Below are 27,276 nucleotides of genomic sequence, written 5' to 3'. Positions count from 1 at the left end.
AACCCATGTCAGATGAGGAGGTTGTTGTACACATTATAGTGAAATCTATAACATTTTCTCTGAAAAGTTTTTCTTCAGTTTCTTGGAAATGATTCCCTACTTATCGCCAATTGAATTCATACTGTCAATCTAGAGAAGCACAAAATGTGGGCTTCAAGTAAATAGTAGGGTGGTTCTTATGCCTCCAGGGAGGAAAAGAAAAAATTTATGTGAGAAGGAGGCAATGACACAAAATCAAGTAAAAGATTCCCCGCAGAGTTTTGTTTCACTATTAGCCCTATGGAGGAGAGGTTTTATCAGAGCGTCTCCGTTTTCCCTTTGCCGAGAATGCATGTAAGAGCACACACATACACGGTTTTACTCAAAGAAAAGGAAACAAAAATTCAAAAAACATCAGCAGCTCTCTCAGTCCCCATTGGACTTTAGCACATTGAGCAAAAATCAATGGGCAGGTCAAGAGAAGCCACAAATCATAGCATTAGTTTATAAATGATGGAGGTTCTCCCTTGTTTACTTTCCAGCCATTGAAACACAGACACTGCATCTAATCAACAGGACACCATCTCTAAAGGTCCAAACACACTGAAAGCATCTGACATGCACTACATCTATTGTTTTAAATGACCTAACAACAACAAAAGTGTTATGAGGCTCATCCAACTGCCCTGACACCACCCTGCTACCTTCTTTCGATTTTGGAGAGTCAGTACATGTTTGAAGAGCGCTGAGCGGAATAAAAAGCTGAGGCGAGAATGAAAAGAGCGAAGCTGAGCCCTGCTCGGTGCTGCACTTTGTGAGGACGCAATGAAATTTCTCATCAAGAACTATTCAACTGTTCTGAATATTTTTAGGTTCTGCAATGCTGAAGTAAGTATGTGAGGAGACGGGAGGTGAGTCCAGAGCGACACATCATCTCAACCGCCTCATTCAAAAGGAGAACCATCAAATGAGGCAACTTAACACTGGGCAGTGCTTCTAAAAGGAAAGGAATTTTCCAATTTTCATACTTTTGAAAGACTTAATCTCTACTTAATGCCGCTGGTGCAATAACATTAAATTTAGAGAAAATGAAAACTAAAAAGAAATCTATTTATCTTTAGCTATTTATCTTTTTGTTATGCTAACTGTGCATTATTGGTGAATCTCCTGCACTATAACCATCAGTGTTCATTTTTGGTGCTACTTTGTGGTCAGTTAGTCATTTAAAGTGGATCGGGGGATTTTCACAAATCCAAATACAACCCATTACAGAATGCGACACATTGATAATGCAACTGCTGCAACACAGTCACAGTGAAGCTAAGCAGCCATTTAACTTCTGGCAAAGCCTGCAGAAGTACAAACGGAAAAGAGAAGCAGATTTAAACCAGAAAGAGTTAAACCAGTTCTGTTCTGTCTGAACACTCTCACATACTTGTATGCAAGGAAAAAAACAAAAGCTAGAAATAATACCAGCAACTGTTTCATATTATCAAAAAGTCTGTCTCAATATTCGTGTGCATTTATTTTTTGATAACAACTGATATTGATAAATCTGTTTCAGAATGGTTGCCTTCAAAACTGAGATTTGAAGTTTCTTCTTCTGTTTAAAAATGTTTAAAAAGGTATAAAATTCAGGTCCTCTCTGTATTTATTTCCTTCCAAAGTGTAAGTCTAGCATTATGCACCAACCATGACCACACAAGATTAATTACAACTGTGCAACTTCATAATGAGCTGTCGCAGCTGCTGTTTAATACATTTTCCCTAAAATACACTTTGATTCACAAAGATAAAGCTTTTGTATAGAATATATTAAAGCAGTGTACTTTTCATGTATTTAATGGTATGCTAACATGGCAATCGTGACTATACTGCAGGTCTGGGCTCCGTATCACCAAACACTTCCTGCATCAGCTACTTCTCTGCTCGTTTTGAACTGATGCTTTACTCGTGCTACATCCCATCAGAATCTTTTTTGTGTGACACGAGAAATGTTATTATTATTTTTTAATTTTCTGCTTACCCCACCCGATGAGTGTGAAGCCCCAGAGGTATTTGGAGTCTGATCGGAAGGCCATGAAGATGAGACTGTGGAGGTAGAGGCCTTCTACCAGGATCCAGTAGTAGTTGGTGGCCAGAAAATAGATGAAGAGCAGCACTGTTACCTTGCAGCCGATCTGACAACAAAACATTAATGTCTCAGTCACATCCTGTTTGTACCTGATTGTTTGTGTGCCACATTACTGTGATCACAGCATCGAACAAAAACTTCTCTCAGCCCACAGGTGCAACTTAGACAGTGAATGGTTTTATTACATTTCTTAGCTCAATGAGGGAAAAGTACACAGCAGTAAAACTGTAGGTTCACATGAATAAAATCCATTAAATGTGCTCTGAAGAAGCTGAGACACGAGGAAGAGAAACGAGAGGGAAACGAGGAGACATAATGAAAAACATCCTCTGAATGAACAGCAGGATGAAATGAGAAATAAACTGCAGCATAAGCGAGCAATGACAGTTGACGACAGACTAAACTTCTGCTTGAACTTCATATAAATAATTAAGAATATCTAATGTAATGTAATGCAATGATATAAAAACTCTCACTTGAACGTACGCCTCACTTTCAATTAAACCTTTTACTTGTTTTAGCACCATCTTACAAAGGATGGGTTATAACTACATTTTTTAGACTGACTCAAAATAATTGCTTGCTGCTAACACTGTCAGGATGACTCAAATCACCTGACGAAACAAGTAATCCAGACCTTTAGTACTGACTATGGATTCATAGCTTTCTCTGTGATGGCACCTAAATAGATGACAAGCATTCAAAACAGCCTGATCACCTCAATTCAGAAATACATAGATCAGCTAAAATGAATGGCACAGTGCGACTGTCTTTCTCAATTAAGACTCATGACTGGAGCTGAGTCATTCATTAAATTAGGTTTTTTATTAAACGAAGCAAAAGGACAGCACTTTAGACATTTTAGACATTCATACAAGTCTGTTATGTTCAGTCACAAAAGTCACCATGAGAATTGGTGGAGGCGTACTGTCAAAAGAAACTGTTGCTTGTAGGGTTTAAAAGATGCAGTTGTTTTGCTACCAAGCAGCCACTTTTGCCAGATTTCATTCTTTTCCTTTCACTGATGAACTGTGCAGATGCAAATCAGTAGACACTTCATTACTACATCTTTTTGTCTCAATCCCTCAGTGCATCCTTTAATCACTTATATAAAATTAGTGAAAGTGTTCCTTACGAAAGAAAAAAAAATCCAAACACTTGTATTATGATGTGGTTCACACGTGTAATCTTTAAATGCACAAAGTTGTGGATTCTGTTGCATACACACACACACACACACACACACTCACATGCAAGTTTGGTCTTGGGTCAAAAAAGTCACGTTAGTAAAACTGAATGTCCGCATACAGTAGCACACTGCTGGATCCAGCCTCAGTGTGTCTCTTTATCATGAAAACTTGCAGTTGCTTTGAACAAAGAGGCTTCAGCCACGGTAAGCCAAAAGTCTTGCTTGTTTAAGAAGACTGTTATTGAAGTTGGATAAGTGTTTTCACCTGACGTGGCCATCAAGTTGGGGGGACTCCGGAAATACTTACCATATTAAGTGAAGTTATGGGTGGTACGTGTTAAGAGTATAATTACAACACTGTCTGGTGTAGCTGCATTGAAATTACTTCACCGATTGTAGTCAGGGTTTAATATGGCCAGGTAATAACCCAGGTAACAAGGGAAGGAACCATCAGGAGGAGCTGATGACTGTCAGTTGTTAGCATATACCACACAGAGTGTTGCGTACAAAACTGCCTTTTTGTTTCTTTCAGTCCACCTCAGCACCTCAGTGTCCCTGGAAAGAAGAAGGTCTAAAACACTGCTGCCTCCGCACATCAAGTGCTGGGAAGACAAACAAATCACAGGATGTTCCATTTTATCTACTCGCACAAAAATCATGTGCGATTTAAGAAGAATACAGCCAAGACTTTATTCTGCTTGAAGGACCGTCGGACAGGTTGGATGCTGTGGGTTTACTCATGGATTAAAAAACAGCAGTTTCTATGGCCTGAGGAATCAAATCATTTGCCACCGGGGTTAAGAGAAGAGCAGAAGTGATACTTACATACTGAGACTTGTCCAGTGGTGCCATGCTAACCGTTTTTAAATTGTCCAACAGGGCAGAATCAAAGTCCTGCAATCCAGCATCAGAATGGACGACTTTGTCCTTCACAAAGATGCTGACAGCCCGTAACATGAAGGAAACAAACAGGTGCATGTGGATGTAGTTTCTGGTGCAGTGGAGACGTCTGCCATGAAACCAAAGAGTACTCACAGTTATTTATTCATGATTAATAACACAAAAAAATGCAGTCAAAAACACAGACATTTGTGTAGAGGGATCCAAACAACATGCACAAATCCAGCGGTGGACGAAGTAATCTGGTTCTTTACTTAAGTAGAAGTATCAATACCACAGTGTGAAGATACTCCACTGGGGGAAAAAGTCCTGCTTGAATTTCCCTCGGGATCAATAAAGTATCTATCTATCTATCTATCTATCTATCTATCTATCTATCTATCTATCTATCTATCTATCTATCTATCTATCTTTAAAACCTCACTTAAGTAAAAGAATTCAACTGTTTTCATGCACTGAACGGATTTCATCACATCCTCCCCTTTCTCCCCAGGCTCACTGCTGTCAGCTACACTGCATAGCTTATGGGAAAAAGCTTTGGTGGATTCTATCAGGAAATAACGCCAACTAGTCAAATACAACAAGTTACACTACTATAAGTTCAGCAGGCAGGTGAATCCTCAGAGATTTCTTACTGCAAGAGAGGTGAAACTGTCAACAGCACAGCAAGTCTGCCCTGAAAACCATCAGCTTATAAGGCACCACAACATAGAGACTAAATTTAAACCTCAGGGTCTCACTTGTTCCTTCGCTTACATTTCTGCACTTCTGCTCTGAGGCTGTCAGGGAGTTTTATAACAGCACAGCACTTCCACCTGTTTCTCTCTCTCTCTTTCTGAGATCTGAAACTGTTTTCTCTTTAGTGACTGCAGAATTATCAGAAATTGTAGCTGTAGTTTGCAGCAGTTGGTGCTCCTCTTTTTGTTTATTTGTCTCATTATGTTATTGATATCTTGGATGTCCCACAGCTGCAGTAATCACTGACTGTTGTTTGCACTGATTAATGTAGTGTAGCTTCACAAATAAAGCTTCAGGCGATAAGCATTGTTTACAGTGATACTATCTTTAAAGACAGGCGGACAGAACAGAAAGAGCTGAGGAAGAGCACAAATCAAAGATTTGTATGCTGCTTCATGAAGACCACAAAGCCGATGCAAGGCCTGTTTGTGAAAAGGCATCTTGACGGCGCTTTGAAATTTTGCTGTGTTTGAAGTTTTCCTGTTTAAGCACGTAGCTCTGATCACTTCAGGATTTTCCTGTCTGAGAATTAGATGCTGCTGCTATGGTGGATTTTGTGAAAAGCGAGAAAGACACCATTAAAAGGAATGGGCAGTATGGATGTGTATTTTGCATCTCAAAATAATTTTCCTTTAATCTCAAATCTCCGTCATTAAGTCTCTTCACAGCTGGACATTGGGTTGCTGTACACTCACACAGCTATCATTCAGACTCTACTGAAATTATGTTTTTAAAGGTTTTCTATCCTTTCCGTTTTTCCATTTTCCCTGCATTCCCCTCCCAGGTTCTAAATGTTAAGGAAGGACCACTTGAGGTAAGTGGGCCACAGTTTCGATTGGTCAAGGACTTACCAAACGTTTCTGAGGTGCTGGTAGGTTGATTACACCAGCAAAATTTCACATTAAACCCGAAGAGTCTCGCAAGAGGATTTACAATATTTGAAGTGGTTAAAATGATCTCTGATCTTCTGAGAAAAGAGTGCAAGTGAAGAGGTACTGAATGTATGTGATTTGGTCAACCAGTATTAGCCTGTTTTTTAGTGTGGAGACAGTGAACACAGCATTATAAAGTTAAAGTGTTTAATGAAGGAATGAAGTCACATGCTGAATAAAATAAAATATTTAATTTAAAGCCACATATTCAGTTCATTCACAATAGAATTAGATGTCTGATGGCAGCAAGAGTTTCATTATTCTGCCTCCAGTTTCATTATTGTGCCTCCAGTTTCCACCCACAAAGTGTTCTGTTGTCCTTGGATATTCTCTTGCTTTAAAGTAATAATTTTCTGTAGTCTGTGATTTCCTAATGCTCCTCTTGCAATTACCTTTCTTGGACAGAAGTGTATAATTTGGTACTAATTGTCTGGAAAACAGGAATTTCCTTAATTGAAAGAACACAATGCATAGTGATGAGGTAATGTGTCTGTTTACTGCATCTCAATTTGTGGATATATCAGACTAATAACTCTAATAAGACAGCTTTGTTTTAGCACCTTTCAAACACATGTAAACCTACAAGTATTTGGTTGCTCAGTTATGAGAGAGCTGTTGAGAGAGCTGAGGTTATCCCCAAGTTTTTTATTTCTTCACAATTATAAGCCAACAGCAGCAGCTCGGTAGCAAGGCCAGGGTAAAATGTTAAGGCCGCTGTGTTCAGTATTTCAATGAGCCGTTGTATCACTTGCTTTTGTCCAGCGTGTTTTCTACTACCATCTCTCCATTATTTCACAAGGAAGGAGAACAATATGTAAGGAGTAACATGCACCATCTGCCACAGGAGATTTAAACATACTGTGCCATTTTGTATGAACTGGAAATGATCCGAAGCATGCAAAATCAAACCATTACCAATATTATAAAGAAACATTCGCAAATGGCAAGCAAATGCTTCATTTCTAATATCCACAGACTCATTATTTCATTGCTATTTTATGGTTTGACTGTCTGTGGTTTGGTCTCCGTGTGGTTTCAGCTGTGAGAATGTCCTTAATTTCCATGACAATTCACCAGCATTCGACTCTACTCTCAAATCATTTTCAGGATGGCTTTTTTAAGTATCCTCCATTTTTGCAATTTTGTCATCGTGAACAAGGTACAACACAAAAAGGAAACGAATGTGGTCAGGAATGTAGTTTGCGACTGGAAAACAACAGAGGATGCAACCGTCACAGTGGTGCAGGTGTCACAATGAAAATTGCAATCCTCAGGGGGTTGGAGACTTTTCAAGAGCCAGTGAATAAACTGAAAAGTGCACAGTTAAACCTTACAACTGTTTTAGAATTCCTGCAAGTCATGCTCACAGACAGGATAGGATGTGGAGTGTGTGTGGGGTTCAGACACAGAAGTGGAGCTGCTGCAGTTTCTGTCTTTGCAGTTAGCTTGAAGTTGCAGTTAATACCAAGACAGCACATCACTTAGCAAGTCCTCACTTACCTGAAGTATCCAATGATGACAATGGCCACGAGCAGAGAGCTGAAGGACACAGCGTAGCCGATGGTATACATGACATACAGCCGATCAAAGAATTCTTGCTGTGAACATAGAGAGGAGACTTTCATTTAGCTTATCTAAATGTCTAGTTTTATATTCTTTTTATATTCTATTTTCTGTTTAGCTTATATTTCTATTTACCTCGTACTTTTATATTTTCATATTTTTATAGTCTACTTACTGCTCCCGGGACCCGAGTCCTAATTTTGTACCATAGACATGTGAATGTGAGCTGGTATGACAATAACGTTCCTTGAATCCTTGAATCCTTGTTATTCGGTTGACTTTTTATGTCAAACAGTTTGAGACGAGTTGCAACGAGAGCCAAAAACGTCACAGCTCACGTTTTGGGGATCTAATTATTTTTTCGTATTTGCATTTTGACAGGAGAAGTTGAAGGAGTAACATTTGTCAAATCCATCAAACATTTCCGGGGCTCCAGAACTCCAAGAGAGTTGGTGGAGAACAAAACAGAGTTAAAAAGAGTGTGAATTTACAATTGGAGATTTGTTTTGCATCAGCTAGAGAGCTAACATCTTTGCTTCTTAAGGTTATGATCTGTCAGCGTGCTTCCAGCTTGTAGCCACTTGAAAGTTTCAGTTTTGAGCCTACGAGCCTACGAGGTGTCTGCTCTTCTAGTCAGAGACTCTTTGTGAATGTGTATTTGACTATTTTTGCTTCCATTCGTCGGCTTGTTGTTTACAGCAGCCCTTTCACTTTGTGATGTTTTTCAAATGCCACTACTTGATTAGAGTCTAGCTTTCATTTCCTGCATTTATCAACTGTCTTCTACTACATATGAGGAAAGACAGGACATTTTCTTAGAGCCATGAGGAAGCAAGGCAAATGTTAGGCATTGAGAGAAAATTGTTGACGCAGGAAATAAGAAAAAACCCACGCATGCTAAACAGAATTGTGCTGTTTTTCTCTGATGGCGATTCTATATAATAGTGTATAGTTGGAAATCCTGTGGGCTATTAAAATAAATGTAGAAATCTAAAAAGAAATCTAAGAGCCTAAGAAAGGAATGTCACTCTTCAACTGATCTTAGGACAGAAGCCAGTGACGAGCTGTCAGATGCTGGCATTGCTTCGTGTTAAGGGCTAACAAGCGAAAGGAGCAAGAAGGTGGGAGCTGCTGCTGCAGAGGACGGCAAGAGCTGCTCGAGATGTGAATCTCTGTCCCACCAATTAACGTTGTACAATGTGCCCTTACATAAGATTAAGCACAGACAGCTGCCTAGCGTCTGACTTCATTTTCACACATCAGATTGTTTATGGTCGGCCTCCCTATTCGCCTGTCCGAGGATCCTGTGGGATTTGCAGCTTTGACTGTTATGTAAGGTAACAATCAGTGTGCTTTCACATCCATGTACGTATGTGAATAATATTGGATTAGCTCGTTAACCAAATCGGGGACTCCATAAATATTTCACAGTCAAACTTACTCTCCTTTCCTCATCACTGGGCTGAAGGAAGCGCAGACACTCCGAGTAGTTGGTCCACGTTTTGTTCCAGCGGTCCACAAACACCCAGGAACCATTGACGTCACACTTTCTGTAAGCATGTCCTGTAATCCCACAGTTTTACATGTTTTTTGGACAGTGTTTACTCGTATGGATTCATCAAAATAGAAAAAAAACTGATTCTGTCTATTTCAGCTTAATGTAATTCACGCTGATGTGAACATATAAACAGCCTGAATTTGTCTCTACATTTAAGGTGCCTTATAATCTTATAAGTCTTCAGCTGCAAACAAGCGTTTAACCTTTGTGATTGAAGTCATAGATGTAAGACGGGCAGGGGACCTTAGTAACCAGCCCAGGGGACCCATGGGGCCAGCAAATAAGACCATCCCAGTCTGGAGGGCACGTTTCATCTGCAATGAGAAGAGAACCAGGAAGAAGTCAACATACATGTGCTGTATCCTCTGGTACCTGGTCCTGGGTCATTTTTAAGATTTTTTTCTTGTTGTTGTTGCGGAAAATCTGTAAAGATATTTTCATTTGACTTACAGCTTGTTTATTTTGTGTAGTGACAACTATCTGACAAATTATTTTTGAGTGAGAAGTCAGTAAGACTTCACTGCAACCCACTTGAAGGTGAGTCGGGCCCACTTTGGCCCTAATCCCGAGATCATCCATCTTGGAAGCAGCCCACGCTAACTGTGGTTGAACTGGTAATAGAAATGCAAATCGACGTGGCCAAAAGTGTCACGAGACTTTAAGAATCAGTTTCTAATCAGTTTAATTCTCTAATCAGTTGTCTTTAAATCAACTGAATACATCTTTAAGATGTAATGAAATCTTAAAACATAACCTTTTCAGAATATAATTTACATGATAAATTAAAAATTAAGTCTGCACTGATTTTCTAGGACCACATGTTACTTTGCTTTTGGCCAACAAAGCTAATAACACAAAAACAATGGATGTCTGTGGATTTTATCTTGCAGGCTGTTTACAAAATCCAAAAAACATTAAAGCTACACCTCTGCTGATTCGTGACTGTAGGAACACATTTTAAAGTGCAACTTTCAGTAGAAATGCTATTTCAATTTAGTAAAGTTGCATAACCTTTCATTACCAAATCATAAATATCAATCAGTCAGTGAGGCTACATTTGAAAGTAGTAATTGCTCAGCTTCTGGGTGCTGCTGGGCTAACTCTATGCTAGGTAGTAAAGGTTTAAAACATAAAACAGACGAGAAGTTTTGTTGTGACAGGAAATGCAGTATATGACCAAAAGTTTTGGGACACAACTCTTTATTGTCGAATACAGCTGTGGTATGGGGCTGTTTTTCAGGGGTTGGCCTCGGCCCCTGACTTCCAGTGAAGGCAAATCTTAATGCTTCAGCATACCAAGACATTTTGGACAATGCTATGCTTCCAACTTTGTGGCAGCAGTTTGTTGAAGCCCCTTTTCTATTCCAGTATGAGTGTGTCCCAGTGCACAAAGCAAAGCTCCATAAGGACAGTCTGGCTGTTATAGCTTGGGGGGGGTGTAACTCTACCTCTGTCCCAATACTTTGGTCTATATAGTGTAACTGCAGCTTTATTCATTCCAAAGTCTCCAAATAGATATTGTACATCTGGTGGTGTCACCATCCTCTAAACTCGTCTCCCAATAAAAGCGGCAGCCCAGTGGTAGTTCAGTGACCTTAACGAGGCAGGGCAGGCCTGTCAAGTTTTGAATGTAAGTGTTGTGTGAGGAGTTCTACAACTTACAGCGAGGAGGAGAGCAGCAGCACTATGTTTGCAGTGCTGTTGCTCACATTAATGCACGCTTTGTACCTGCGGACCCTGGGTCAATGTTGGAGAGGTTCTGGTAGCACTGCAGTTTGATTTCATACAGGATGTACATCTGCTCCTGTGCAGAGAGAGGACCATCAAACCCCATCTGTGGACCACAACGAGCAAAACACGATCAGATCTGAGAGCCAATAAAATATCATGACGCTTTCTGTTCTTTATCTGCAAATTTAATGAATATAAAATGAGCACATAGAGAGGTTTATTTTATATTACATTTTGAATTACATGTTAGGCAAATAGAATTTATTTTTTTTCCTTCTTTAGAATTTTTGTGCAAGTAAAACTGAAAATATTAAAGTATAAAATATAAAAAGGTCATTAGAAAACAAATACTTCTTGCATAGGTGGTGACTGAGGTTAGTGGCTGTTCATTGTTTCCCACAGAACGACAGTGTAACTGTGGCTTGGACACTTTGAGTCGGCTTCAGTCAGGTGATGTACAAACATGGATATGTTCATTAGAAGAATAAAACCAGAGGTACCTGTTCCTGTTGTTTTACTCACAAAGACATTTTTTCTACTGTTCCAAGACTCACTTTCACTTGGTGGGTCGTAAATGGTGGGCATTTAAATATTGATTTTTCACAATTTGAGGTCATACTGGAGTTATTTCTTGATTCTTGATTTCTTGATAACAACTCAGAAGGCTGAGACAAGCTTTTATCTTCAACTAATGCTTAAAGGCACCCAGGAGTCCACGGTCATGTTAGCTGCTTTGTTGTGTACCCAGGAACAGCAGTGACCTTTGAACTAACGACTACCACAATGCTAATATGGTGATATTTACATTTACCGTATTCAGTTTCCATACTAGTTTCGCATGCTAACATTTGCTGATTAGCACTAAGCCCAGAGTACAACTGCAACTGATGGGAAATGTTTTTGACCAGGTTTTTGGTCATTTGCCAAAGTCACATTTTGACCTTATGGTGGCGCTAGGAGAGAAATCAGAGACCACTAATGTCATAAGAAGTCATCATAAGAGTATCATGAATTCACTACATTTCATGGTAATCCTCCCAGTAGCTGCTAGGTGATTGCAGTACATTATCCCACTGCACGGGCTACAAACATCTTTAATAACTTATTTGGATTTTCCTTTCCTGGAAGTAAATTCTGAATAACTTTTTGACATCAAACATGATGAGTCGGCACTCAGGTTTCACTCAAACTTGAACATCGTTATTCTGCCCTTTTTATTTGGAGTAATGGCTTCCATCCATGGATTTCAGGTGTCATCCTCAGACTCATTTGGAGGTCAGTGCCTGACGTCTGTTTAAGCTGCAATACCAAACTCACAAGTCTCAAATAAGAGAAGAGAGCATGTGTCGCTGCCAGGTCTGTAATATTCATTTAAACAAGACAAGTTTTTTTTTCTCTTTTTCTGAACTACCACATTCATTCATTTTAACAACTTGCATCCCTACTTGTCTGCAGAGACAAGCACTTATTCCAGCCATTTCAAAACATGTGCTGAAAATTTGAATAAAGACATCATAATGGATTGATGCTGTCAAGTGTCAGCCTTTCGGGAGGGAACATTTTATTTATATTACTAAATCAAATTCAAATAACCATGTAAAATTCGATGGCTCCAGACCATCAAGCAAAGAAATCAGGCACCCTGAATCTCTTCAGGCTTAAGAGTAGGTGTGCAGCAGACATAACGTAAAGTGGGGTTTACTGAAACTCCTCTCCCTTCCCCGGTTGTGTTCACCATGCTGTAGTTAATCACTTTGAGTCATGTCAGCCTGTTACATGAAGAGTGGAACTCGTGTGGCAGGAGGAAAGTTTGGACCAAGTCTGGACTTGAAGAAGACCACCGGCGACTCTCTTCCTCATTTTTTTTAGAACCAAAGTTACAATCAACTAAGCACCATCTTTGTTGCCCAAACCAAAGTGCACATGAGACACTTTATGCAGTCTCCAGAATCAAATTTTGTGCTTTGATTGTGCTCCCTGTGGCTCCTGTGCAGCACTTAATGAACTTAATGAACCTGACATAATGTCGCTGGTGAACCGAACTCGGGCAGCTACTGCATTTTCTCTACATGTATGTAGCAAAATCATAACAACTTAATATGTATGAGACAGGACTGCAGAAGGAGATGAAGAAAGAGAAGCAGTGAAGCTTTGATTGCAGAGATGAAAATCAAGGGTGCACATATTTTTTTTTTCAGTATTTAAGTATGTGATGCTGACAAGTTGTCTCAGTTCGTCAAAGATCAGGAGGCGGTCAATTCTGGTTTCTTAATCTTAATTTATTTACACAAGATTACACAGAAAGCAATGGTGTGCAAATAAGTTATTAACAATAAAAGGTGGTTTATAGAAAAGAAATTGAAATTTAAACTGTATTTCTTCACCCAACATATGTTGGCCATCAGGCTGCCCTCCAAAAAATATTCTGCAAATGTTATGCAGTATGGTTGTTTATTTTCAGCAAAACTGGAATTACAGAATCTGTTCATGTGCACAGCACAGATAGCATTTTAAAGAAGTAGTTAAGATGCTGCTTTTAACTATCAGTGTTTCATTTCTGTATGTTCAGAGATGAGTCCAGACGTTTAGTTCAAACAGAGCTGTGACCCTTCCTTCCTCCGTCCTGTTCTCAGCTTTTAGGTGGGATAAGAATGGGGATGTTATCTTCCTTGCTACATCATGAAAAATGTTGGCAGAAAAACAGCAACATGGATGAGATTGGTTTTCAGCTCCTGTAGACTGACTTTTAAATGAACTCGAAAAAGAACATCAAAATTATGGATATGTCAGTCACTTCTGATTGGTCGGGGCAAAATGAACTCAAGAAGCAATCACACCCAACCAGAAATGTCAAGCAGACTAAATGAAGTGAGTCAAAATTCAAATTCAGTCTGATTATGAGGCTGAAACCCACTTCACCAGAGGAATTTGAAAACAGCTTGTTAATATCGGCATGAATTATCTTTGCCATGTAGAACCTGCACATAAATCAAGATACCAGAAAATAAAGGAGAAGAAAAAGAGGGAGCTTTACACCCCAACAATAAACAAACAACAACAAAATGTTATCCAGTCATCTGAGACTGATCTGCTCCCTGCCAGGCTGTGCAGGTAAACAACAGCCAGGAGGCTCGATTTTCAAAACGAACGATAATCCACGCACGCTCTTGTGTCCATGTCGGCCGCAGCCTGAAGTGGCCAGTTGAGTCAATGGGGTCGAAGCCTGCAAAGGGTCAGTAGGTGTGATGCAGTGTAGGCCACCTGCAGCCTTACAGCCTTGCGTGTTAGAGTCACCATCCTGTGGTGAGGATGAGGCACTGAAGGACTCCAGGCAGTGTTGATCTTTTTCATGCAATTTATTTTTCACATGGAGGTGTCACTGTTTGACTTTCTAGGTGTGCCCAATTAATTGTCCTCCTGCAGCCCATCAGAATCCAGTGCTCACCCAGAGCATGGTATAGATACTTTCGCTTTTGAGGTCCAGTTCGCTGACAATACTAACGCACTTTTACTTGAGTAGACTCTTCAATGCAATGCAATCTGAGGCACTGCTCATTTTGGCGTACGTTCTCATCAAGGATTAAATCAGTGGGATTACTACGCCTCTACAACAACCACTTTGCAGGTTTCACTCTATTCCAATCAGCTCTCAGTCATTCACAAGTCAGTCATGAATAACCCTGCCACTCTTGTGAATCACTTCTTCTGCAGCTCATCGCTCACTCAACACAAATTTAGTCGTGTGAGAATACATCATATGGAGGAGCTGTTAGGTTCAAGGGCTGGTCCCAGATGCCTGCAGCAGATGGAGCGTGAGACAGCTTGGCAGATGATGGTCATTGGTACAACTCCTCAAATTATGCAACAGCAACAAATGGCATCTGAAGAGTAAAGCTCATCCATTAATGCAGAGACTTTTTATGATGATCAATCCACAGGTCAGCCAGTCAGTTTTGCTATCGGAAAACACTGTAAGAAAACATGTGACTGTTATGTTCCCGGGTTGTGGTCGGCTAACCAATTTTATCAAGAGGGGATTTACCTCAGCAACACTGTAATGTTGAGGGGAGATGAACCGTAGATGGACGCGTATAACTCCACACTAAAGATTTCTCAGTGTTCTTTATAGCTCCACTGAAGTGAGATTCGTTGCTGTCACCTGTCAGGAATCCCGACTTTTCTGCTGGAGATTCCTCTAAAAATTATATAAGTAGCACGTGCTAATGGGTTCATATTACGCCTTTTCTGAACAGGCTACAGGGGGCATGCAAAAAAAAATATGTGATTTCAGCTGCAGCGATTGTAACAATGTCAAAGTGGATGCAAAATGTTTCCTTACCTGAGCTTCAACCGAAGTCCAGCACAAGAAAAAGTTTAAGACTAATATCCACACGAATAAGGTCATAGTTCGTCGGTCTGCCTTCATCTCCAACAGTGTATGAAATAATACCACACCCTCATTTGAGTTCGTGTAACCTCATGCTGGAAACAAACATCTCCTTCGTCTCCTTCACATTACTGCAAAGTTTAATCGCAAGTTGTGGTCCAAGGCAGAGCTGCGGGAAAGATGCGGACTTCCATCAGATCTCAAATTCCACGTGGGTTTTCCCCATTCAGGTTCTGGTCTCGTACACTCAGAAGGTCCTCACACATGCCTTGAACCAAGTGCGTCTGTGTCAGCGCAGACTGTGCAGACGGAGAGTCCAGGACGCACCCTGGCACGACAGATCCCCGTTAGCCTGTGATGGCCATGTCAGCTTCATGCACCTCACGCAGCGCCACAGTCAAAAGTACTCTAATCCCCTCAGCCTGTGCGCACTCTCTTCTACGAAGTTGTGCAGTGCGTAAATGGTGCCTCTTCCTGCCCCGCGCTGGTCTCCAACATGTGATTTGTGATTAACATTTTCTCTCCCCGTGGAGCACCGATTAATGGCGCGCCCTGTCGATACAGTGGCTGTTTGCAAACATATACAGTGAATTATTTTTTATTATTATTATTTTAAATTACATCACCCTGTATTAATTAGCTTCGCTCAACAGACACACTCTGTGAAACCCCCATCTAACCCGTAACAGCAGTTTCCAATTTACTTCTGCGAATTTGAACGTCTCGCATCACCATTACTCCGGGGACATGAAATGCAACAATAAAATATCACAGGACCCTTATTCAAGATTAAACCTGCACTATGATAATAGATTATCAGGCGAATTCCCAGCATGCATCTTGCTTATAAAGCTGCAAATACCGGCCAGCTGATAAGCAACAGATGAGTTATAAGTGTCACAGCATAAGGCAAAATGCATTGATGATAAAATAATTTAAACCCCCAATGGTTTATTTTTGTTCACATTGGGGCAACAAAAGCAGGCTGTGAACACAGCACTGACTGATAAGCTCTGTTTCTGGTTTGGAAATGAACAAGTAGTGTTCAGTGACTTTATAGAACCTTTTTTTGCTGAACCAACACTAAGACAGCAGTCTGAGTAAATGAAAACAGTGCATTTTGTGTCCACACAGGTACACACACTGAGCTGAACCTGATGATGAAGTTATGCAGGCTTGAGGGAAACGGCAGATGGGAGCTCTCCTCACTGTAAGCAAGTCGGTTCTGTAAGTCGGCTCCATCATCTAAGGTTTAACGCTGAGAACATGTTGTCTGTGCTCGATGCAGGTGGAGCTCAGAGTCCACATGTCAAGTCAAGTCAAAGTGTTTATTGTCATATGCACAGAAAGAAACACGTGTCCCTGTACAATGAAATTCTTCCTTTGCTGCCCACACTGAATGCCAAGATAAATAGAAATAAAAATAATACAATAAAAAGCAAAAAAGACAATTCTAAGAGTATAAGTAAAGTAAATAACTACATAGTAAAGTATAGCTATGTAAATGATCATATTTGAAATGTTCAACATGCTTCAACCATGCTGATGTATAAAGTTATTATGTTTCATTCTGTGTTTTTCAAGGACGTTTTTCAGAAAAGCCCGACACAAGGAACGCAGACTATAGTGTTTCACTGAAGGACTTGTCTGCTATCGTGCTTATTTTATGTGGGCATTTTCAAGAAATAACCAGAGCCACTCCGACATAATTATTAACAGATTTATTGGAATCGATCAGATCGACTCACTTGTTTTGTCTCCGCTGTGTTCAAAACCTCCCATTCAACTTGCGGTTGGACAGCATGTTGCCGAAGGGGCTGCCGGCATTGCTGACAAGGCAGGAGAATCCAAACCTTGGAACAAACGTTGCCTACTTTTATTCACAACTTCACACTTGTGCTTTAATCAGGGTTTGATTTAAGGAGACGCGAGAGCAGGTGGCACCTCACTTATTAACTCAAATTATCGCCATGCTTTTCCAAACATTAATTCGATGTGAAAAAACCGTCCCTGTTTACCTCGTCATTAACGAGTCTGTAAGTGTTTTCTGGGCATGACTCTGTGCTCATGTTGCCCAGCCTACACAGTGTTGACACTGGCAGAACCAGCCTGGTGACTCATCAATGATCCAATCCATTTAGCACAGCGATCATGGGCATCACATTGTGTACGCATCCTGTTCTCAGAGGGTAACCTTTAATGGCATGCAGCTGTCGGACTGACATTTGTGTGCCAGCATTGACCCGGCATGTAATGGGTGTAAAATCAACAGCTTTACAGCCTGATGTTGGCAGCGTGAAAACAGAGAGGAAAGACAAAATAAAAGGGAGAGAAATAAAAGGGTATACTTTACTAGCTCGCAAATTTAATTAAAAGCTGTTCTGCACCAAAAGGAAGAAAGCCTTTGCGCGTGAACCCACTTTCATGAAATAACAGTTTGAATAGCTTATGATTATTGCATGATTTTACTCTCAGGCGCTTATTTTTCTACTGCTTAGTTAGTAGAAAAGGTCCTCCACTCACCATGCCAAAGCGATGGCCTTGCTGGGTTCAGTCCACCCTGCCTGATGATACTTTAAGTGTTGTTAAACTCCATGCATACTTCCTGTAGTGAAAACTAAAACCTGTCTGGAAAACTCTAATGTTCTTAGCTGCTTCTTCACAAACAGCATTTAAACATAAACTTTGTGGACAATAGTATTGGGACACCTGACCATTACACCAACAGGGACTTTAATGACATTGTGTTCTGAATACATAGACAGCTTTGCAGGTGGTGCATGGAGGCAAATACACCAGGAAGGAAATTCTAATCTCGACAGTCTGTCCATCTTAAAGAAAGCTGCTTCACTATTTTTTGAACTTACTTTCATGTTGGAGATGTGAGTAACACAAGAACTGATGTTTCGACTCTCTAAATTGTGGACAAGGACACAGATGGCTGAGTGATGTGTCAGTGACAAACAGGGAAAACGTAATGTGAATTTAAACGCTGACTGTTTGTGGGTTTGTTTGTGGAAGTGTACATGAAGCTCACATAAAGTTTTCCTCTCATTATTGCTAACCTGGCGTTTGATCATATGAAGGTGCTGTGAGCTTTTAACTGAATTTACTGTACGGTTCTGTCATGCTCTCACGCTGATTGATTCTTTCTTTCCTTCCGTCCTTTTTTCCAGCTCAGGCTCCTGTTGAAGCAGTAATAATTTTAAAATGGTTCACATTTTGCTCAACGGAGCTGAACTCCAACAGGCATTTTAGCTTTTCCAACAAGCCTGTTGTTTCTAATCCGAAGATTTTACTGGCATATTTGATAGCAAAAGTAGGACACTTAAGTCAATACCATTTATCTTTTTTTTTCTCTAAATATATTGATTTCCTACTTGGACTTAATTCATCATAACCAGGCAAACCAACTGTCTGATAATCAGCATTTTACTGCACGTCTATAGTTTAAATCAGCCAAATCAACATCCTGTGGTTAAGATAATGAGGAGGAGGCTCCTCACTGGTTTATATATTAGGTCATATTTTGTGATTTTAAATGTGATAAAATGGCCTGTAGGGTACACATCCAGTAACATTTAAGAGGTTTAGGAGGTTTAGGAGTAATACTTAAGTCGGGTAACAAAACAGCTTTTATTGAAAGCGTGTGCTGATGTCCTACTGCATGCAGCCCGGTGACCCTTTCATTCTGTTGCCCCTCAGACGATCCAAGGCTCCCATTGGGTGTAAATATCATAGGAAATCTCTTCATCAGACTCACCTTCTGCCTTTGCTGAATTGGTACTCAGACCTGACAGCCAGCCAGAGAGTTTGGCTGCTCAGCTGCCAGAGATGAGAGATGAGCTGACAGACAGAGTCCTGCCAGATCACTTCCCAGCGTGACTCCACTGATAGATGTAAATTAGCCATTCTTCCCCCCTGTGCTCTCCATTGTGTAAGACAGATTGAAAACCTGGCTGTAACTGCTTTAACTGCTTCTACATTTTACGGCTATTGTCCAGCTTTAAAATGTTGTTGGGTTACAAGCCACACATGCATGCATTTAAAAGGTTTGAAAAACAACCCTGACCAGCACATCTCATACCTTTAAAGGAATTAATATTTGTTGTTCAAACACACGTGAATTAAAATGTACTTAAATGCAGATGCACTCACCATTAGAAAAGGTGGCTGCATGTACACAACATACTGGTTTCATATTCCCCTTTAGATTTATTTTTATTATTTAAGTTGTTATTTGATTTTCATTTTAATTTACAAAAACTAAAATTTAAATTAAAGCTGCTTTTCTTTTTCACGGTCAAAAAAAGGGTATGAGCAGAATATTAAAAAGCAGTTTGATTTTCCTCGTCTTATTCCATTTGACAAAAATACCAGAAAACAGAAGAGTGAAGCGTGTTCTGAATGTCGTTCAGCCGTCAATGAGCCAGGCAGTGCTGCTTCATCCACAGAAGCGGCATTTTTCTCACATTTCAGCAGCTATTAATCAACATTCTTCTGAGTTTACGCAAACGACGGCTCATTTGACAGCTGTTAGATTTGTTCGCATAAGTGCAGGGCTCCAAAGACATGTTAGCCTGGGCCAAACAGACGCTGTCTGGCACACTGGTGATCCCACATTTGGCACTCTTGTCTTGAAAATGAACACGTTCAGTCTCAAAATTAGAGTCTGAAAGAAATTGGTGCTGCTCTGCGTGTCCTGGGAGATTCAAGAGTTTCTGACAAATGGGAGAAATTCTGCTCAGACATTATCTGTGTTTGAAAACATTTCATGAAGACCTCTGATGCTGGCAATCACCAACCCAAAGCATCCTGGGAATAAGACCCATCAATCAACTTTCTCCTTTAATAAAATTTGAATTGTAAACGCTGTCTCTGCCTTTCTGCTCTGTTAGACATATGAGTTGGATTTCTGCCTTCCTTTTTCATTAAATTGCATATCATCTTTTGAATTTTGTTTTCAAACTTTACACACCCAGACAGAGTGACTCAAGTCTCACTGTGGGTCTTCTGAAAACCTGCGCCAGTTAGCATAAATGCATTTTTCATTAAGTGGTTTTATGAAAATATTATGAAAAACAACATTTTAGCTCCCAATCTTGTATTTCAACAAACTATTCACAAGTCGGGAAGGTGATCGTTCACTCATTATCAGAAAAGCGCAATGTTTCTTTGCATGGGAAGAAAATAAAAATCGTATTAAGTTGTATTCAAAATGCAGAAACGGGGATGAAAGAACAGCTATTGTACAATTTAATAAGGTGTGCACTTGAAAGTAATTTGCAAGCTTTGTTGGAGTATATATGTTATTATCCTATACTGTGATTAGAGTCTTGTTAAGAATGTAACAGAACACAATTTGCATAGAAACTGTCCTTGAAAAAAGTGTTTTTCTTTCTTTTTTTAAATTGCAATCAGTCCAACTCGCTCAAGCATAACAGCGAAACATACATGAATGTTCCTATTTTCAGGCTACTGTAATACCTGAATGTAAGAATGTGATGCACAGATTAAACCAGTCACCAGTACATGAAGAAGCCCTGCTAAAACTGTGAATGAGTAGCATGAATAAACAACACGGTTTTACACCAAAGCATGTTATCGTCACATTTTGCCTCTCTCAGGCGTGAAATGAGAGCATGCGCTTTTCACACCTGCGAGTTAGTTAGGAATAATAATAACTGTGCAACATCCGATCAGCCTTTCAAAACAAAGCTCTCATGGTGACTCACCTAAACTACGTGATTTAGGTAAAGTTTGTGGTAAGTGACAAGTGACGTAAGTTAACTTATGTACCTAAGTTAAAGTAAGGCAGAGTTGACTTTTGGTTTCACAGTTTCCTGTGAACTCCCGTATCTTCTAGTGAATCAGCAGGTCTGTTACACACTTACAGACGGTGAAAAACACTTCACTGTTTTGTCATTTGTGTTCAATTACAGGGCTGAACTAAATGATTTTCAGAGGGGTCTGACTCACCAAACATTTAACAAAACACAATGACACGGTTGAAATTGTGGAATTGAATGTGGGCCAGTTCACATCACTGTTTCCATGGCCACAAAAAGTGTCCAGTCTGACGTATGCTGAACGCTGACATTTATTGTTTTGTATTCAGCGTACTCATACTTTATTCCGGCCCATCTTACATCTTACTGCGATCAGGCGTGTGAAAAGAATAAGTGCTGCACTATTTTCTTGAGAAATCAATATTTGAAGATGCCCAAAAATGTTTTAAGGCATATAAAGATTTTCTAATGTGTATCTGACTTAGCAGAGAAAAAAAGGTTATCGCATTAAAATTCTCAGAACTGCACCTGTTGCTTCTCCCTCGATGAAACCATCATCGCCCTCGCCCATCGCCCTCGCCCTCGCCCTCACCAAAAGAAAATGAAAAAGTTTTATTTCACGACTTTAACTGCGGACATACAAAAAAAAAAGTCAAAAATAAATGTTGATGGGCACGTTATCTGGTTTCCATGCTATTTTCACAAATCACTTGCTTGTAGGTCCACCTCTTAAGATAATATTTTAAATGAGCACAAAGAAAAGTCTTCAGAATTTCAGCACTGAATGTAAAAAGAGCTTTAAAATGTCAGACCCTGCACATCATGCATCGCTCCACACACTGAAGCTCAGTGAACACTCAGCACTGCACAAAGGCCACTCATCGCTGTGTTCTGTGACTCCTCTGCCCACGGAGGTGAAAAGATAAAGAAAAGACAAGAGTGCAGATCTATAGGCAGTGACTGTGCACACAACAGAAGAGATGCTGAAAGCAGGCATTAATGAATCACTGAGTCTCCTTCTGGCATGACTGTGAACGTTTGTTTTGTCCATCTACAGTGGGGGGGGGGCGCAGCAGAAATAAGCACTTATACTCCACATGCTGTTGTGCACAATAAGGTTTTGGTCTTTGGTTTGATTTTGGATCCTAAATACCAGCAGTTGAATAAAAAAGTGAAAAGCGAATGGCTGTGAGACAGCATTGGTGGCTGCTCAGAAATCAAAAATAACACCAATAGATTCTTGAAAAGAGGAAAGTAAAGGGTTAAAATTTGACATTTGGTCACAGCTTAACTCACAACCCACATATAATATCCTGTCACTACACTATAGAATGCTATAGTAGTTTCTAAAATGCCAGTAGCTGGAAAAAAATGCGTTCTAAAGATTTGTTGCCTTAGCTGCAAAATACCGAGACATTCAGCACCAGAGTTCACTGTTTGCTCAGCTTGCTTCTAATCTGGAAAATGTCATGATGGCAGAGAGCGACAGGATGTGTGATGTCAACTTTCAGACTGCGCCACAACGTTAACTGAAAAAAGATTAGCCACAGATGAGAGCCTGACTTATCACAGTGGATAATGTGCTTACATGATGCATATATCCAAGTAAATTTGTGTTCAATCAAACCAATCACAGTAAATACAGACAAGACGTAATTGAGCTGCTGTGCCTTCAAGTGTCGGCTGTGTGAGTTGTACTTGATGGGTGCATGGAGGTACTTGCTCAAAGCCCAATATGGGGGCTAAATTGGGACCAACAGCTAATTTGAAACATGATAAATTAAATTTCCACTCGCAAATATTTGCTCAGACAGAACACATAGACAATATACAGCTCCTCTTTCAAATGTGTTCCTGCACCAGAATATAAATGTACAAGTTCGCACAACCAATTTGCATTTAATGAGGGCAAGACAGCACTCTCTGTCTCTCTCTCTCTCTCTCTCTCTCTCTCTCTCACTCACATACACATACACACACACACACACACACACACACACACACACACACACTAGTTAAATCTGGAAGCCCATTTCCCACCAAAGTGGAAAAAGATCCTCTAATCACTGTAATGAGAAACTTTATCGAAATTAAATTTAAAAAAAAACTAATGAATAAACTAATAAACTAATGCGGGAGTGAGTTTCTCCTGTGTTTCAGTGGGGTGAGTGAAAGTTACGTCAGTGAGCTCTTTTGTGGGAGGATAATGGATTTGTGTGTGTGTGTGTGAGTAAGAATCCCTTTCAAAAAGTGATAAGGTGATCAAGTTTAAGTGAGTGCAGTGAGCTTTTGAAACTACTCCTCACACAGGCAATAGAGGAAAGAAACCTTAAAATTCTACAGCAGGGATGTGTGGTTAAAATGTTGTTATGTCCTCCATCCACTCAAGCCTTCTATTTAAAATGTTTACATTATTGGAGAGTGTACATCAGACTGTCAAAGGACCAGTAGCTTAAAAAAAATAAGACATTCAGTGACTTTTTTACCATTAGAAAATTGAGATTAATTTTTGTATTTAAAAAAATGATTGAGGATTAAAATCGTGACTTTGCAGGTAATGAAACAGTTCACATGGCAGACGTTCAGAAGGAACATCAAACTGCAGCAGTGTGTCTCAACACCAGCTTGGTTCACATCAGTGTCTTTTCAGACCCTGTCCTGCCATTCACACCTGAACACCTGACGGCCCCGCCCACCTTCTCACCTGCTCCCACTTCCCTCATTAACCTTACATATAAAGGCTCATTTGCACCTGTCAGACATGTTCCTCGCTGAGCTGTCCAGTCATTTCACTTTCATACATGACTCTCTTCCTTCATTCCTTTCTGTGTTTGCTGCTTGTTTTTCATGCCCTCTGCCTGATTTTTTTCTTTACCTGTTTGGTCTCTTGGTCTTACTTAACCTGTCTTTGTTAAATGTGTGGCCTTGAGGATCACATCACTCCACACTTGTTAGATTTCACTTTTGAATCCTGTTCTGCATGGCCCCCTTGGAGACACTCTGTATCGCTGTCTCTTAGATAGACTTATGACATCGGAGGGCTTTTTAATTCCAGTTCTTCAGTCTTATAACTCTTCTGCTTAAGTGATCTTGACCTTATGTGGCAGGTTTTTGAAGATGAATCATGAAACAGGAAGATAGTCCTCATGTATAAACTACTCCTTTCTCTGCTGCTGTCAGTGTCAGATCAATGGGTCCCTCCTCCACCCCCTTCACCTCCATTTTTCATCACAACCAGCACCCATGGGTCCTGCCACTAAGATCTTTAGGACTTCTGTTCTCATTGTGCTGTAGTCTGACTGCACTGTGAGCATTCACTGATTTTATGTTCAAATGCACAGTGCAGCTTAAGGGGGACAACACGTTCATTTATTTTTTTATGATCAATGAGCAGTTCTTTTATACTGTACATGTGGTTTTCGTCAGAATAGCCAGACATTAACTTGGTTACCCAGGAAACGTTGATGTCTGAGGGCACCTCAGTCTGCCCTCACACATAAGATGAAAGGCCTCTTTTCTTTGGCTTCTTTTCTTAGAGCACAGACAGCACGTCCTCAAATGAAGACCGTAATGCAGTGGCTTATTTGTTTTCTTCCTGTTTAAAGTTTTCAGTAATGCAAAACACATCTATGGCAGTTATGACCCAGAAAGTAGCAGCCTGTCAGATTCGCACTCAGAAAAATCAATGGAAATCCAAGTCATCAACAATACCTTTTCCAAACCTTCAAATTTTCTGCGATTGCACATAAAAATAATCCAGTTTTTCTGAGTTTTGAAAATCACAAAATAAAATTATGTGAAAGGCGACAGGGACCATTTCAGCGGCCTGCAAGCTCAGTGTTTTTAGGAAACGAATTCAAATGACTCACCCTCAGAGTCATTTTAACAATCCAGTTCACAAGGCACACTAAGCAGGAATGAGATAACTTGTATCCATTTCAGTTTGTTCTGCTTGGCTGTCTTTGGACCTGAATTTAAACCTGATCTTCTTATTCTGTTGTGTTTCTACAGGTCTTGGGGGCGGGGTCATAATGTGTGTCTTATCTTGTCAATCCCCAAGGGTCAAAAGTGATCATCATGCAGAACTACAACTATCTGATAGACCTTTTACCTCCTATCACCTCACCTTTTCTCATATAGAGGAGAATTAATTACATTTTTCTAGAAATACACTTTACTGTGCGAACAGCAGGTCTGATACACAGTATGTTGAGGTATGAAATGAAGGTTGGTTGTCGGTAAAACCCCCTGAGTAGTTTTCTTTATTCTTGCCATAGAGAGCAACTAACTGTTGAACCATTTGGAGATACACGAAGGCCGACTCATTGTTCAGCATGCAGGGCAGCCTGTTGCACTGACTCAGAGGACCCTTGATCGTGTTTTATCGACCAAAGTGGCAACCGAGAAGGCTGTTTTCACAATATCAGGTGTTCCTTTAAAGTGGTTACACCCTCTTCAACTATTACTAAAAATGAAGTGAAGTGAAAACTTCAAGAACATAACGATATAAACCATCAGTAGGTAACAAAAATTGCATAACCTTTAAAAAATCAGTCCAAGGGAATTCCTGTATCCATACAAGACACATTAATTCTCCATAAACTGTAAGCATAAACAAACAACAGAGCATCCCTGAACAAATCTACACATTACAGCCAAGCATTAGCATTAAAGATTTTGCTGCCTCAAGTGCCTCCTCCAATATCCTCAGCCACATCCCAATAAAATCTATTGATCGCAGTCACCAGTCTATTGTCATTAACAATGCAACAATGCACAACACCATTGATAAAGTGAGAGAGGCTTATCGAACCCACGAACAAGTACTGCATGTTGCCTGATACTTTTAATTCCTCTGTGGTCCTGCCACCTGATCAAAAACATTTTGTTGTCCTGCTTCATTCTCTGGCTGCCTCAATCCTCTTTTCACCAATCTCGAAAATGAGTTGGCCAAAACCAAGCTCATTCACCTCATCCCATTAAAAGATTAAACCAGGTGGCCCCAAACGTTTTGCCTTGCGACCTGTTAAATAAAATCCAAAGCTCCTTCTGAGGTTTCAGATGTCTTTGAGTCGTCAGCAGTTCTACCAAAGAGACTTTTCCCTGCTAAATTTCTCTTTTTTAAAATTTTACAGTAATGTATCCAATGAACAAAAGAAAAAGGGAAAAGGAAAATTAGTGTTTCTCTTTCCTTATCTTGCGACTCTTTGGGGCTCCACCCCCAGTGCCGCTGATGCCGCTGAGAGTGCACCTTTTGATTGTGTTTGCACACATAAAAAAATACACAATTTAATGCTACACAAATTTCTGTAAGTGCTGCTACAAGTAGTAGACACACCATAAAAAAGCTGAAAACTTTGGACTGATCACAAACTGTTAGAAGTTAGAGATTGCTGAGAGCACCTGAGTTTACCTTCCTGTGACTCTTCATGTGGAAAAATGAGAGGAATGCCTCTTTATATTTTATCTTTATTCTTGTACTCTTTTTGTATCTGATTTCTGTTCATTTGAACCTATCTATATTTTTTCAGTGTTGCCTTCTTTTGGCTCATCTCTTTTTTATCTCCTTGATCTGCCACTGCTGCCCTCTAATCTCTTGAGAAAATGAGAAGAAGCTCAGTTTCCTACAAGGGTTGAGTTCCCCGTACGCCTCCATCCTTCACTGCTGCCTCTTCTGACTCACTTTGGATTTCTATGATCCCTCTTGCCTGCCTTTTCCTCATTCTCTTTTTTTTCCATGCTTTGTTTTACACACATCCAATCTTTATTTATTCTGACTTAGACAAAACCAATTTGAATAAATAGCTGCTGAATCTGACTTAAACCTTTCAAAGCATGCTGTTTGAATCTATCATGCTGCACATTAAATCAAGTCTATCCAACATGCCTCTGGTGGGAGTTTAGACTTTATAGTACTTGCCTCTCTTTTTTATTTTTTAATTTTAAATCTGAGTTCATCTCTCCCTCACTATAAGACACCCTTAATCTGTAGAATCACACATATACGGCCATGCTAGCTTGGAGGCTGATTAATCCACTGTTGTACTGCATGACCTGCAAGACTGAGACACAGCTGCTTTGAAATGTTATTGCAAAGAAAGTTAGACTGGCTGCAGCGCTAAACGAGGATACAGCTGTGCTAATTGGTGAGGTTCTGCTCTTGGCCTTGCTGTATCCAAATGAATCTAGTGAGCTCGTGAGAGATTGTGCCAGAGAGCAATAAACTCCGCTAAAAGGGGTTTGGCTGAATAGAAACTACAGCTGCTGCATTATTAACAGGACATCAAAGACAATACACCATTCAAGGTGTGATTAATAAGAAACCCGATGTGCGTTGTTAAATGATAACACTTGAGGCGTCTGCATAGTGGAGGGA

The 27,276-nt window shown here is 40.1% G+C and overlaps 1 protein-coding gene across 1 annotated transcript in view; it reads right to left on the bottom strand.

Annotated features, from left to right (window-relative positions):
- Positions 1-15,670, bottom strand: part of pth2ra (parathyroid hormone 2 receptor a) — a 31,108-nt gene extending 15,438 nt beyond the window's left edge. Inside the window, exons 1-7 of the mRNA XM_046404871.1 lie at positions 15,064-15,670; positions 10,722-10,827; positions 9,197-9,307; positions 8,877-8,998; positions 7,373-7,470; positions 4,128-4,311; positions 2,006-2,159 (exon numbers count right to left, since the gene is read on the bottom strand). Of these exons, the coding sequence (XP_046260827.1) occupies positions 2,006-2,159; positions 4,128-4,311; positions 7,373-7,470; positions 8,877-8,998; positions 9,197-9,307; positions 10,722-10,827; positions 15,064-15,150 (862 nt within the window). The 5' untranslated portion in view covers positions 15,151-15,670. The remainder of the gene's footprint in view (positions 1-2,005; positions 2,160-4,127; positions 4,312-7,372; positions 7,471-8,876; positions 8,999-9,196; positions 9,308-10,721; positions 10,828-15,063) is intronic.
- Between the last annotated feature and the right edge of the window lie 11,606 nt (positions 15,671-27,276).

Source organism: Scatophagus argus, chromosome 11, assembly GCF_020382885.2.
Source record: "Scatophagus argus isolate fScaArg1 chromosome 11, fScaArg1.pri, whole genome shotgun sequence".
In the NCBI taxonomy this organism is placed as follows: Eukaryota; Metazoa; Chordata; class Actinopteri; family Scatophagidae; genus Scatophagus; species Scatophagus argus.
This window is presented reverse-complemented; position numbering and strand designations above follow the sequence as displayed.